This window comes from Solanum stenotomum, unplaced genomic scaffold (genome assembly GCF_019186545.1).
Source record: "Solanum stenotomum isolate F172 unplaced genomic scaffold, ASM1918654v1 scaffold15513, whole genome shotgun sequence".
Lineage (NCBI taxonomy): Eukaryota > Viridiplantae > Streptophyta > Magnoliopsida > Solanales > Solanaceae > Solanum > Solanum stenotomum.
Window position 1 is genome coordinate 1 of NW_026023593.1, and position 16,100 is coordinate 16,100.

Here is a 16,100-nt window from a genome sequence, read left to right on the forward strand (position 1 = left end):
ACACTTTGGAAAATATAGAAAATATGAGTTAGTACAAAAATGCACTAAGTATGATAGCCATGCATAAAAACCTTGAAAACATGCTATAATGGACATTTAAGTTGAAAAGCATGCACTTTACTAAGTTTGAGAATCACCAAGCACATTAGTATAAAATTATAATACACAATCATATTCATCATATAAATCATAATAGCATAATAGAACCATCTCATAAGTAACCCTAAGTTATACTTGTGCAATGCATAGATAAGATTCCATTATCCCATCTACACTGAGTACCACTTCTAGGCCACCATAATCATACTTACCATTCTCTGATGTCATCTTTAGATAATACTCATAGACAAGGAAACCTTCACATTTACCAAGTTATATCAAGGAAAGCAACTCATAGCAACAATCCACATTAAACATACTCAATTTCCTAAATCATCATAACATAAAAGGTACACACCATAACTACTCTCAAAGCCTACTTGTGCAATGCATGGATGAAGTCTCATACCCCCACCCACAGTAAGTAGAGCTTCTTGAGTAACCATAGTTCATAACTCATATTCTTGTTCATAGTTGGAATTAGCCTTAACCGACATAGACCATGTGAGCTTAACATGGAATTCAGTGTCATGCCCCACGCTGAAAAGAGGTGTCCTACTTGCCTAAGGTAGAACTAAACTGTATTAGCTTTAAGGTGGATATAATAGCTAAATAACCTACGAGGGCACACAGTTATGGGATATGAAGATTGCTACTAGAAACACCAACCTTACTTAACGGGTGAGCTTCCATCTCGTGAGATTACTTTTAGAAACCCGGCCTTATTTAACGGGAGACCTTCTATCTCATATTCTATATCCACTCGGTGCTTAGCATGATTCCCATGGAGTACTTATTGAATGCTAACTTGTTTCATTAGGATAGCTCATTAGATCATGCGTGAGAATAAACTTTCACCGTCCATGTCTTCATGTTTGATTCAATTGGATGAGAACCGACTTTCAACCTAGAAGCTTCATTATGTGAGAAAACCTTTCACTTCATGTTCATTATGTGTTCATGAGAATAGTCTTTCAATCAGCATAATAATATCATCATAATCATGGTCTTTTCATTCATAGTCATCCATAAGTGTGTGTGTGAAAATTGCCTTTACTTTCTCATAAGGTGTTCTTAAAGCATGTACACAACCTTCATAAACCATGTATAACATCATATCTTTCCCTTTCAAGGACCAGGGACCATATTCAATCAACACATCTAGAATTCAATATATTAGACAGGGATATAATCATAGTTCAAGTAATCAAGTCATTACATGCATAATCTCATATACTCAAAACATAGGTCATGTTGGTGAAGCCTTTCCACAATAATATCATATACAATTCAACATGCATGATGGCTTCACACCAAAAGTATTAACATTCTTGGTTCATTCATATTAGTTTGTACCCTCATAGCCCTAGAAATCATAATCATACTATAAGCCTTACTTTCAACCAATACTTCACATGGTCATTCTATATGCCTAATTCTCAAGTACATCTAACCACATGATTCATTCTTAAGTAATATCATCATGTAAACTCAATCTCAACACTACATAGTCATGATTCATCCTATAAGCCCTAATCTAAGTAATTCATGTCTACAAGCTTTACCTTTAAGTAATTCATATATAGTTACTAATAACATCCAAATATACTTCTTGAAAACAAATATAAACGATCGTATGCAAGATATTTACCCAACTATGAGTCGGGGTCGATCACATAGAGAATATGGAAGAATATTGTCAATAGCAAATATTTGACTCGGTAGTCGTTATATAAAAATGGGGGGATTTAAATTGAAATAACCTAAAAACAATAAAAAATATCTTTGCACTAAGTATTTATTTATATTCAGATTATTAGAAATAACTAGGAATGTGTTCCCCATAAGATAATAACGCGGTAATCCTAATAATAGTAATCCTATCCTAGTGTACCACATGCAAAGTGGTAAGTTATGTATCTCTAAATCCTTGGTCCGGCAAAAAGAGAATTTCATCCCGCACCTTAGTCCGGCTACGTGTGTATAATTTACTAATCCTTACCTTTACCTCATATTATACATCACATCAATATATGGCTTAGTTTTCCCACTCGCACCAATTGACATTAGACTAATAGATAGTATCACACTAAATCTATGTTGATAATTATTTTCTTATTAACTACCTCCTTGGTCCGGCAAGTAGCAACAAGGCGAGTTCTAACATTGCGCACCGTTAAAAATACTTTTATACGAATGAATTATCAATGCATGCAAAACAATATTCAAGAATTGCTTATTTACTATTCATACTTTGTTGATAGCTCATGGTTTCCACAACCCTAGTTGTGGAGTTTAGTTACCCATAAATCATATGAACACAATTCATTGTTTTTAGATGAAAGAATTATGAACTTACGTAATTGAGAATAACTAACCTGGAATTTCAACTTGAATTTCAAAACCCAAAACCTTTAAAACCAACTTAGAAAATCAAGAATTGCTAGGTTTGCAAAAATAAAATCCAAAGTCAAAAAGTAGAACTAAAGTAATAATGTCTAACCCCCAAAAATGAGGTTTTCATGCCCTATAAAAATGAATTAAAGAAATTATGTTCAGCTAGGCGTCTTCATTCCACGACACTGACTCACGGTCCATCAATGGATCTACGGTCCGTGAGTCACTTCCGTCACCCAGGACATAGGCAATATTTTCATCTTCCAAAACTCAACTTCTCTGAAACAAATGACAGACCACCAGTACATATCATAGATCGAACTATAGTTCGTCGATCCCTCTCCATAGCTCCATATTTAGAATCTTCAAAAATCAGGTACTGAAACCCTCGTAGTATCATTCTATGGATCAGCAGTGCGGTCCATAGATCAATCTACGGACCCTCAATGGCCACCGTGGTTCCAGACTTGGTCAGATTTCTCTGATTTGCCTTCCATGCCTTGCTTGCTGATCTACGATTACCTTCTACAGAGCGTCAATGGACCTACGATATGTAGATCACCTCTGTAGATGCCCTTTTCTGGACATTTTTCAGTTGTCTCTTTATTTCTGCATCCAAACATATTTCCTGTAAAAACACATAAAAACTAATACAAAAAGGCCCTAGACATACAACTTTTAAGTGAAATGTATTAAAAATACCGTAAACTCACGGTATATCAACACCCTAAACTTAAATTCATTGTTTGTCCTCAATCGATGCATTAAGACTCTAAATAACACTTGTATAGAAGCAAGAAATTTAAGCACAAGCAATCACATGGCTCTCTATCCTAATTCTCTTCTCGGGTGCAAATCTTTTCTCTTAGACTCAACAAGCTAACTTGTGCAGATCCAAACATGAAAAAAACCAACCAACCAAAACACAACATACACTATTTTACTAGTGCCCTTACTTTAAACGAAATCCCTTTTTCACACAATGAATTTGATTTTTACTACAACGATTCATTCAACACTCACACTCAGAAATAACTTCAAGTACAGTTAGTGCTCAATACCATAGGCTTGCCCTTATTTTCACTGCTTAGACTCTCCAAACTAGGTTCTAGGATCACTATAGGACTTTCTTGGCTTGTAACATAGGTTCGGGGTCAGGTGTGGTACATTTGGATACTTTTTAGTGACTTTCTACCCTCCTTGACATTACATTAGGCTTTCTACCTCTTTTTGCCCTATTTTTGGCATCCTACCGTTTTACCTTCTTTCCTTTGATTCTCTTCAACCATGGATGTGACTTTAGACTTTGTCGCTCTTTATTTTTCACTCTTATCCTTCTCTTGCATTTTATTCTTCTCTTTAGCTTTCAATAAGTCACATCCTTTCCTCTCTTTTCTTTTTCTCTTTTTCAACATAAAACTCTTTTCATACCCATTTTTGTTTCGGTTTTCTCTTTTATAATCACGCTCAACTTATGGATTTTCCATTAATTGAGGTGCACAATACCCGATGTTGGATCAGGACCAATATTGAGGTTACTTTTTAAATTAGCCACCCTCAACTTAGGCTTTTGGCCTAAGTCGAGGTGCACATGTCCAAGGAGGGACCGGGGCCAACATACTAGATTATGGGAAGGTGAGTTAAGGGTTTGGAAAGAAATGGTCTAATATAGGCTCAAAGCATTTGGATCAAAGGGAGCATTTATTTCATTTAGTTGGATTCTTCTTTTAGGGAATTTACGGACTTATCAAAACAAGGGCCTATGATCACTTCCTAGCCTCTAGAGTAGAATGTCTTAGCAGGACTAACCGGGCAAGTTCTAGATTGGCACAAAAACTATTTGAACAATCAACTATTCTCACACACTTTTGGCACATAGTTTCATTATCAAATTATTATATTACCCAGTTCAAGTTTTAGCTTAAGTCATGCCATCAAGTTGATTCATTATCATGTGATACTCAGAGCCAACACATTCAACTCATTCTAGCCTACATATTTTAGCAAACGTTTCAATATCTTTAGACAGGTATCATTTTTTTTAACAAGCTCATGCCATCATGCTTATGCTATCATTCTTTCTCATGCTTCTACACATACAATCCTAAGCATGTCGGTTCAACAAAAATTAAGCCGTCTCTTGGGGAAAAAGAACACAAGCTAGAAAACCCTAAGAGAAGATTATGAGTTGGGTTATTCAAACTTCACCCTATCACTCACAATCCATTTACCCCACCCCCAACAAAAATGGGTGCAATTGTCCCCAATGCACACAAAAAGCAGTAAAAAATTATGGATTTGGGTGAAGCAAACCTGTGGCGCTTAGCGCCGAAGAACCATCAATAAGCGGGTGGGTCTGGTTTAGCTATGGTTGGACCTACGAGACCACACTTACGATTTGTAGGTCGATCTACGGTCCGTAGATGGGGACCGTAGATCACCTTCACACTTTGTAAAATTTCAGACTGCGTAGATAGGGACCGTATATCACATTCACACTTTATAAAATTTCAGACACTTAACTGGGATCTACAAACGCCATTTACGTTCCGTAAAATTGACTACGGACTGTCGATGGGGTCCGTAGACCTCTGCACCATGTAGCAACCATTAGGCCATTCTTTTTATATTTTCTGGACATTTTTTAGACACGGACCCTATGCTATATCTAGCCAACACTGACCAAGATATTAAAGCACCTATCTAATTGAATACAAAGATGTAATTAACCAAAGAAACTACTATACGCAAAACAAAACTTATAGTTGGCAAGATTGTACATCTTGGGTTGCCTCTCAAGCAGCGCTTGATTTAACGTCGCGGCACAACGCAGGTCCCTTGATTACCCAGACTTCATCAAGATGCCATGCATGTATCACTGTATTTACACTCTCAGAATTTCCCATGTACCTTTTTATCCCTCTCTTATTGGCTTTGAACCTTGTCCCATTCCTTTTCTGGAGCTCAACCACTCCATGTGGGGACACTTGGGTAACTCTGAATGGTCTAGTCCACTGGGACTTAGATCTGCCCAGAAAACAACACAACCTTGATTTGTACAACACCAGATCACCAGGAGCTAGTTTGCGCTTTTCTGTCTTTTGAGCATGGTGCTTCTTCTCCGTGTACAAGGTTACACCTAACTTCTCCTTACTAAACACTTCAGCACCTCTTCCAAAAGTATGACTCACCACCGATACCGATTTAAGATCACTTTCTTGCTTAATAGACTTACAGACGTTAAAGGTCACCTCCTCCTTATTTAGTTGGAACTTCATCTGCCCTCTCTCCATATCAACTAAGGCACGCCCAGTAGCATGGAATGGTCTCCCTAAGATGATAGGGACCTCAAAGTCAACCTCGCAATCAAGTATAACAAAGTCCTTCAGAAAAATGAATGGCCCCACTTTCACAAGGACATCTTGAAGCACTCCAATGGGCTTTTTCATAGTTCTATCAGCTATAAGTAAACCCATCGGAGTTGGTTTTGGAGCTCCTAAACCCAACTTCTTATAAATCGACAATGGCATCAAGTTAATGTTGGCACCCAAATCATACAAAGCTTTTGCAAAGTGCATCTTACCGATGGTGCATGGAATAGTGAAAGCCCCAGGATCCGCTTTCTTTTGTACGAGTGAGCTCGTACAAATGGCACTACAATGCTGAAACCTCTCACCATTCTCAAAACTGACCCTATTTATTAACACTTACCTTTACCTCATATTAGACATCACATTAATGTATGGCTTAGTTTTCACCCTCACACCAATTGGCATTAGACTATTAGATAGTATCACACTAAATCTATGTTCAAAATTCCTCTCTTATTAACTACCTCCTTGGTCCGGCAAGTAGCAACAAGGCGAGTTCTAACGTTGCGCACCGTTAAAAAGACTTCTATACGAAAGAACTATCAATGCATTCTTCAACACTATTCATACTTTGCTAATCGCTTATGGTTCCCACAACCCTAGTTATGAAATTTAGCTACTCATTATCTCAAAAACACAATCAAAATTTATTAAAATAAATATGCTTGTGTTAATCATAAAGAGTTAAGAACAATAGCTAAACTATCTTTTATTAATCACAAATGCAAATATATAATAAAGGAGAAGAAAGAATAAACCATAATTCTCTTGCCTCCACGGCGACTCTTCCAAAGTTCATAAACTAGAATTTTTTTATATTATGTATTGTTTCTTGATTCTTGGCTCTGAAATAATTATTTCTATGCACTATTTATAGATGTAGAAAATCCTAAATAAAATAATTAAGTCCAAACAAATTAGGAGTCCAAAACCAAAAGGAATTTAATTCCTTTTTATTTTCGGTGAAGCTGTCCGCGTCAATTTTGTTTTGCTGTTGAAGCCTTCCATTGTGACACGTGTAGCAAATTGAAAATTTGGAATTGCAGCTCCCTTTCCTTATATACATAAATATATTATTTTATTCAATTTAATTCATTAAGTCGTCTTTTTGATTTCCTTCTTCAACCTTTCATCTTTAATTCATTTTAGCTCCAAACTTCTTCATTTTTCCACCAATTTAATCCTACAAATAAAATATACCATTTAGCACAATTCATAAAATTCATGCTCAAAAAGGACAAATATAAATAATAAATATAAGACAAATAATGATTAAAAATATGTATTTTGACCTCACATCAACAGCCCACACTTAAACATTTGTTCATCCTCGAGCAAACATTAAAACTCATTTAAAAAAATCATACTAGCAATGTCATTACTTTGGTTAATACAAACAATTAGGCCATATAACAATTTCAAAATATCAAGAACACTTCTCAATCATTATGCAAGACATCCAAATAAACAACAAACCTCTAACCTCCTAACCTCAAGGAAGGACTTTGAACTCATCAAATTTAAGCTTGGTCACCTACTCTCATCAAAGAAAGTTAACAAAATCACTTATCTATCATGAGACAAGTGCCCTCATAAGAAGAAATAGTCCACACACTCAAATAAAAAGATTGAATATAAATTAAAGACTTAGCATCAAAGAACACTCTCACACTCACAATGAATATTCACATGTTTGCAAAAAGAACCATATGTTTGTCCATTATGTACATCTCCACTAATTAAGCATGCTTGAATAGAATCAAATAGGACTTTAACGGATTGTAATGTAGGCTAGGGAACGGGTAGGAAAACTATATAATAGTGACTTACACTTCCTTAAGTACTTTGCAATTTTAGACTTCATCACCCATTATTTTCTTCTCTTTATTTTCAGCCCTCTCNATGACGACGAATACCTCCAACATAAACCTTGAGGGAATGTCAAATTAGGGTTATGAACAACTTTGTTCATGGAAGAATTGATTTCGACTTCGAAGAACTCAGCACCATGATCATCACACTCAATAGTAGCATTGTTTTTTAGACTTCCTGCCCATGGATAGTAAGATGTAAGAGTTTTTGACAAAGAATTTGTTAGAAATTTAGATAATTGGTGTTTTGGGTTTGTAGCCACTTGATGTTTTGGGTAGAAGAAAACAAAGGGTACATAAATATTACTAAAAAATTGATCAATAAGGGAAAGATTGTGCCATCTTTGAGTATATGGGGTGGGAGAAAGAGGTTTGATAATCTTCTTGGAAATAATTGATACTCTCTCCGTCCCATTTTATGTGAGGTAGTTTGACTCGGCACAGAATTTAAGAAAAAAAAGGAAGACTTTTAAAACTTGTGATCCAAAATGAATAATAGAAAATTGTGTGGCGTAAATCATTTCATTAAGGGTAAAATTGAGATTTTATAGTTAAATTGTTACTTTATATGGAAATGTGTAATTCTTTTTGGGACTGACTAAAAAGGAAAGTAAGTCACATATATTGGGACAAAGGGAGTAACATTTTTTTTAATGGTAAGTGTCCCTTTCTTCTTTTAGCCTTTTACCAAATATAGGTATTACTATTTATATACGTGAGAAGTATTGAAAACATTCCTAAATTAGGTATGAATTATTAGTTTTATCCTCAAATTATTAACAACTTTAAAATATCTATTTGCTTGATTAACTGAACTTAAATACACCCCCTATCTTACAATATGAGTGAAATACACCCTAAATTCTCGTCAAGTTTAGGGGTGTTTTCAAAACTTCTCTCGAGTTTTTATTAAGAGTTACATGTCATACTGTAACATCCGACAATTTGAAATAACTATGAAGAGCTGGAAATCGGAAATAGTCATTTTTGGAAAGAATTAAAAATCTGGAAAATTTGGCCAAGTATGAGAAAAAGTGAGTTTTTGGCCAACTTTGAGCAGTCATAACTTCTAGATCAGGATGATTTAGGTGTATTTCCAGTTATGTTTGCGAAGCTCGTGGAATGATCTTTCCAACGCCACTGAGTTTGCTCGATTCCAAGTTTGTATGAGTGAGTTATGCCCTTTGGAAGTTGGGCAGTTGGCAGGGAAATCCGTCCGGAAATTTTAAGGGCATTTTGGTCTTTTCCCTAACCAATTCTTTTGGTTATATTGATGTGTTAGACTGATTATTAGATCAGTTTGTCCCATTTTAAAAGAGTGAGAGTGAGGGTTTGTGAGTGAAGAGGAGAAGAAGAGGAGGAAGAGAAGATCAAGCAAGGTTTCGTCAAAGATCGTCGTGGATATCGTCGGGGGTGATCCCTACTAGGTATGTGAGATCATAGTGTTGGGTTGGTTCTTTACCCCACACGCCAAACTCGTTTTAATTTCTGAGAAATGATTTGGTTGTGTTTGTTGAAATCTTGGGGTTGTGTTGTTGAAGTTCTTGTTGGTTTGGTACATGATTTGGTTGTGTTTTTGAGTTGAATCTCTTGTATGTTGAGGGGTTTTATGATTCTAAGTGTTTGGGGCTGGAAACTTTGAAGTTAGGAAGGTTTAGAGTTGGAAAATCAAGGGGGAAAAGTTGGATTTTCGGGGAAAAGGGCTGGGGCGTCGCGCCTGCCAGCGCTCCCCAAAGAGGACTCTGAAGTCCAGCCCTTGGGGCGGCGCGCCTAGCAGAGCGCCCAGCAGGCCTCTCTGAAGCTTGAGGGCTGGCGCTCCACGCCTCTCAGAGTGCCAAGGACGCCAATCTTTCCCATTCTTTCCCCACTCTTTCATGCATGTTCCTTGGTATTGTACCTATATTTCATAGTTGTTTCCAACACTCCAAGGTATGTCTAAACGTCAAGAACTCATCCATAAACGTGTGATCATATACCTTGAATCCATAATCCAATTCAAGGCGAGTTAGGATCAAGTCAAAGTGAAGTTAGAAGTCAAGTCTAGAAGTTAAGAAGCAAGACAAACAAGTTTTTAAAGTTGTTCAAGAGTCTTTATTGAACGTTTTAACTTCATTTTAAGGCTCGAGTTTCAAGTCAAGTAAAGAGTATAGAGTTTCGAGTTAAGTCAAGAGTATAAAGTTGAGTTCATTTCTCAAACGTTATTAGGGAACTATGTATTCCCAAAGAAGTTTTAAAGGAAATGTTTTCACATTTTAAACGAGATCGGAAACTGAGATTTCCAAAGAGCCTTAGGGCTAGTTTTCATAAAGAAAGAGAGGAAACTGAGATTTCCAAGATAACCTTTGAGCTAAGTTTTTGAGTAATTATCTCAAACCAGCAGGAAGAAATGTGTTTTAAAAGTTTAAGAGCCAGTACATTTTTGGGAGTAGTATCGAGCACCGAATTGGGGGAGCGTTCAAAGAACCCACAGCCTCCATAAAACCATGTAGCCATCATGGGTAGAAGAGGTTCATACTTTTTAGATGAATCCTTTTTAGATTAGACTAGTGGATCCATTAGGCAGTTCAGGTCCTATACCTTTGGCCGGGAATAGGATGCTCTGGCAGCGTGAGGTCGATCGTTGTATCATCACTATAGCTCTTATATGATGGTTGTCGGTTAGAGAAACTCCCACAACAATTATTGTATTTTTATATACATCAGTTCATTTGTATTTCTACATACATCTCAGACTTATTGTATCCTTGTATACATACAGAGTTATAACATGTTTTAAACAGCTTTTCTTTATATTGTACTTGTTTTAAATTGCGTTATATTGAAATGAGTCGGTCAGGTTGAGTTGAGTTGAGCCAGGTAAGTTATTCAGTTTCTTCCAGATTTTCCTTCTAGCCTATGTTGCTTAGCTTTCCAGCTCGCATACTCGTACATTCCATGTACTGATGCCAGTTGGCTTGCATCTTGTTATGATGCAGACGCAGGTACCCAGGATCAACATCTAGCACGCCGTTGATCCAGTTGAACACTCCAGAGTCAGTGGTGAGCCTCCTTACTTTCCGGAGGACTCAGTTGTTTTGTTCTCTTAAATTTTGTTTTATTAGGATGTTGCGGGGTCTGTCCCAACGTCCATCTCAGTATTTTAGAGGCTTTATAGACAGTCAGTTAGTTAGTATTGAGTCTCTCATCTATGTATATATAAATTATTCTATTTTGAGACTCGAGTTGCCTTTTTGGCTAGATTTTTATCAGCAGGTTGTTTTATAACCTTTCATTGCATTGAGTTGTGCTGTTGAGTTAAGTTTTCGCTGAGTTAAGAAAGCCAGGCCAAGGGTTCGCTTGGGGCCAGCAATGGTCTCCGAGTGCCGGCCACGTCCAGGGTGTAGGCTCGGGGCGTGACACATACAAGAGTTTGAGACCACTTGCTATGTCTTGTGGCTAATCAGTGGTGTATCTAAATTTAGTTAATCAAGTAGAGAAGTGTTTTTAAGGTTGTGAATAGTTCGAGGATGAAAGTAATAAATTGCGTCAAGTTTAAGGGTGTTTTCAACACTTCTCTATCTCTCTCTCTCTATATATATATATCTTTTTTTATTGTTATTATTAATTTTATTTTGAACAATGACACTGATGTTAGAGGTGTTAAAAGTTGTACAACATCAGCCCCTATTATTTAGTTTGACTAAGTCTGCACTATGGCTATATTTTAGCTTTCAGTTGGTAGTTGTTTTCTTTTAATTCGTGATAGTTTTCCTATTTTGTAGTATTGCAGAATTGTGTTCCTAATGTTTAGGTGAGTTGGTATAGTGGAATTACATTAGTGGTTTAGTGGGAATATGATTCCATAACATGTAAACCTATATAAGGCTGCAATGCCTATTGAATAATATATCCAGCAACAATCTCTGCAACATACTTTGGTTCTCTTTTAGTCTTCTTGTTATTTCCTTTCTCAACTATTGGCTTCTCTATCAAGTTGTGTTCATCAAGAGGTGCTAATCAAATGACACGTATTCAGTTGCACATGGGAATTTAAAGCAAAAAATGACAGGTATGTATATTGGGGATAGTCACAAATTATAAAATTCATGTACTATATACCCTTCTTGTTGTCAATAATTCACGCAACATTCAATGCCTTCTTTAATTCGCAATTTTAGGTTCATTGAAGAAACTCTTATTTAGTTAAGACGTTATTTTCGTCTCCTATAATGCCTTTTTAAATTTTTTTGTTTTGATTTGTTAAATCTAATGCAACAAACTCTTACGAAGGTCAAATTAAATACTTTGATCTCTATGATAAATGTCTACGAACAATTAGAAGAAGACTGAAAAAAATAACATCACGCTCCTCCCAACAGAGGAATGCAAGTTGCAATTTTTGACGATAGTAGTTTAAGTTGGAGGTATTAATGTGGAATGTTTTATTTTATGGTGTGAGGTATAAGCTATAATAAAATCAGGGATAAGATGTAGAACTATTTTACTTTGTGTTTGGTTGGAGGTATTAGACAATTCTGAAAATTATTTATCTTATATATATGGTGGAATAACTTAACTCAGATAATTAATTTCGGAATAACTTGTTTCTAACCAAACGAACCGTTAGAGTTGATAGATCTCTTTTCATCGATTTGAAAGTGACTCATATATATCCATACAGTTACACAAACGGCTCACATATACCCTTTTAACGAAAGTAAAAAATAAATAAATAAATTTTTAAATTTGTTTTACTACAAAAAATATATTCATGTAGGAGTGAGTATATTTGATTCTTATCATACATGCTTTTTTAAAATTGATTTTTCACTTTATTAGAGAAAAAGATATATGTGAGTCATTTGTATATCAATATATATATATATATATATATATATATATGAGTCATTTTTATAACAAGGATCGAGTTATATATCAAATCTAAATAACAAAATTGAGTGATATATCAGACCATTTTCTCGGTATTATGAAATGCAATAGTATATGCGTCGGTATTATGAAATGCAATAGTATATGCGAAAAAGAGCTTTCTTAAGAACATGTCTGTGATGAATAAATTCAGAAAATTAAAAGAATTGAATGGAAAATTCCTAGTAAAAAGTAGGTTGAAAAGTTCATAACCTTATATTACCTCTGTTTCAATTAATTTGACTTATTTTGATTTAACACAAAATTTAAGAGAGTAAAGAAGAGTACTTTTGAATCATGTGGTTCACTCCACAAAAGAGATATTTAATAGCAATATTTTTTTCTAATATTGCCGCAAAAATATTCAGCAACAATCGAGTTAGTGTCATTGCATCCAAAGTCACTAAAGTCTTTAGCGACATTTAAATAAGATATTGATTATAAATACTCATATTTATTATTACGGCTAAACATAATTTAGAGATAGTTATATTATTGCTGCTAAATCCTTTATTTGTTGTAATGGTTTTAAATTTAAAAAATATGTTAAATATACCAAACAGCGACAAATTATATTGTATATTGAAAACAGCCACAAATAGAATTCATGTACTACCTTTGTTGTTATCAATAATTCACACAACATTCAATCCCTTCTTTGATTTACAATTTTAGTTTAAGTTGAAGAAACTCTAATTTAATTAGGACGTTGTTTTCGTCTCTTATGACATTTTTTCAATCTTCTGTTTTGATTTGATAATTGACTATTTAAAATTGGCAAATTCTTATAAAGGTCAAACACGTCTGCTCTTTATTATAGGTGTCAAAGAATAATGAGAAGAAGTCCGAATTTTTTTTTACTCTTTCACTTTCCAATATACACAACAATACTATCATGCATGATGATTTTTTGCTTCAAGCTTTGACTTTCCATAAATAACAAATCAAAAACAACATTAGATATTATAAAATACACAAATAGATAAATAGAAAACGAAAATTGCACCCCAAAAAGTTGCAACAGACTTTGGAAATAGAACACTTTTGACCTGAACTTATTTCAACAAAGTACATTAACACATTCATTTATTAGCGCAACTCATTTTGACTCGTCCATTTGCTGCCGTTAAACTGGAATAGCAAATTGGAGGAGGTCGTTGTCGTTCTTGAAAACAGACATGTCCTGTTCATTCAAGTTGACAAAGGCTTCAACTCCTCTGTCATGATCATCAGGTGTATTCGTTAAGATAAAAAAGTTGCTAATTGGACCAATTCCTTGTCTTGCTCTAGTAGGTTTTCCAAATCCAAAATCTAATTTTTCGAATTCGAATGCTAATGTACTAGTAGCTATATAAACATGGCAATTCCTTTGTTGTAATGGCAATTTCCCTGTTTTATATGCATCCAACATCTCTATGACCAATTCATTTTCTTGTAGATTGTTTCTGGTGGACAAGTCGTGTTTGGACTTTCTTATATCGGTTACTAATTTTGACAGTCTGAGGTCTCGTTCATGGTTTTCATATATTGGTGTGGAAAATATAGTGACCATATTTCCTATGGTGGTTGGTGGTAGTGGTGGTTGTGTACTTGCTTGACTTCGCAAGTTTGAGGTTAGGACTAACTGAGATCGCCCTAAATTGGAAGTAGAAGAAGAAGCGGCACATTTGTAGATGAGGGCGCTCACAACCTCATTCCTCGTTGGATTTTGTACACAGGATTCTGCAGCAACCAAGGCTTTAAGCGCGTTTATCTTGGATTCAGAGAAAATGAACCTCTGATGGATACATCCTTCCATTTTCGGCTCGACAACAGGGGAAACCAGAGGACCATCAAATGGTGATGGCATTAGTGAATCCTTAGCAAAGTATGGAGGAGATAATGTTGATTTTGGATCTCGAGTTAACCTAGCCCAATCCCTCAAGAAGTAGTAAGCGCTGCACGCGTCTCCCACCTATTAGAATAGAAATAACAATACGATCATGTGAAAAGTAATAATTGTAAATCTTGAAGGATGATAAATCAGAAGCAAAAGTAAAAGCTATACTAAAATAAAAACATAATGTTTAATATGATTTGATCAAATGACCTGCATATTCGAAAACTAATATAAAAAAATACATGACAAACTCTAACACTATGCATGCACCTTGTGCAACATGCAAAAACTAAGAGCGACTCCTCCACACTCGAAATGGCTTAATTGTGCAAGAGTTAAGGGACCAAATGTTGATGACGACGAATCCCTACAAGATAAACCTTGAAGGAATGTCAAATCAGGGTGATGAATAACTTTATCCATGGAAGAGTTGATTTCGAGTTCGAAGAACTCAGCACCATGATCATCACACTCAATAGTAGCATTGTTTTTTAGACTTCCTGCCCATGGATAGTAAAATGTAAGAGTTTTTGACAAAGAATTTGTTAAAAATTTAGATAATTTGTGTTTTGGGATTGTAGCTACTTGATGTTTTGGGTAGAAAAAAACAAAGGGTACATAAATGTTACCAAAAAATTGATCAAGAAGGGAAAGATTGTGCCATCTTTTAGTAGATGGGGTGGGAGAAAAAGGTTTGATAATCTTCTTTGAAATAGTTGATATCATTTTGATTTTTTTATGGTAAGTCCAATTAACTCTATAGTATATATATTGAATAATACATTGATATTAGATGTGCTAGTCAAAGTACAACAACTAGTTGCACATGGGAATTTAAGGNCTTCCATTTTCGGCTCGACAACAGGGGAAACCAGAGGACAATCAAATGGTGATGGCATTAGTTAATCCTTAGCAAAGTATGGAGGAGATAATGTTGATTTTGGATCTCGAGTTAACCTAGCCCAATCCCTCAAGAAGTAGTAAGCGCTGCACACATCTCCCACCTATTAGAATAGAAATAACAATACATCATGTGAAAAGTAATAATTGTAAATCTTGAAGGACGATAAATCAAAAGCAAAAGTAAAAGCTATACTAAAATAAAAACATAATGTTTAATATGATTTGATCAAATGACCTGTATATTCGAAAACTAATATAAAAAAAATACATGACAAACTCTAACACCATGCACCTTGTGCAACATGCAAAAACTAAGAAGGATTCCACCACACTCGAAATGGCTTAGTTGTGCAAGAGTTAAGGGACCAAATGTTGATGACGACGAATCCCTACATGATAAACCTTGAAGGAATGTCAAATCAAGGTGATGAATAACTTTGTCCATGGAAGAGTTGATTTCGACTTCGAAGAACTCAGCACCATGATCATCACACTCAATAGTAGCATTGTTTTTCAGACTTCCTGCCCATGGATAGTAAAATGTAAGAGTCTTTGACAAAGAATTTGTTAAAAATTTAGATAATTTGTGTTTTGGGATTGTAGCTACTTGATGTTTTGGGTAGAAAAAAACAAAGGGTACATAAATGTTACCGAAAAATTGATCAAGAAGGG

General features: G+C 35.3%; 1 protein-coding gene across 1 annotated transcript in view; it reads right to left on the reverse strand.

Moving 5' to 3' along the window:
- Positions 1-13,557: 13,557 nt before the first annotated feature.
- The window catches only part of LOC125850230 (acyltransferase Pun1-like), a 15,258-nt gene continuing 12,715 nt past the window's right edge, over positions 13,558-16,100 (reverse strand). Inside the window, exons 2-3 of the mRNA XM_049530097.1 lie at positions 15,721-15,950; positions 13,558-14,600 (exon numbers count right to left, since the gene is read on the reverse strand). Of these exons, the coding sequence (XP_049386054.1) occupies positions 13,773-14,600; positions 15,721-15,950 (1,058 nt within the window). The 3' untranslated portion in view covers positions 13,558-13,772. The remainder of the gene's footprint in view (positions 14,601-15,720; positions 15,951-16,100) is intronic.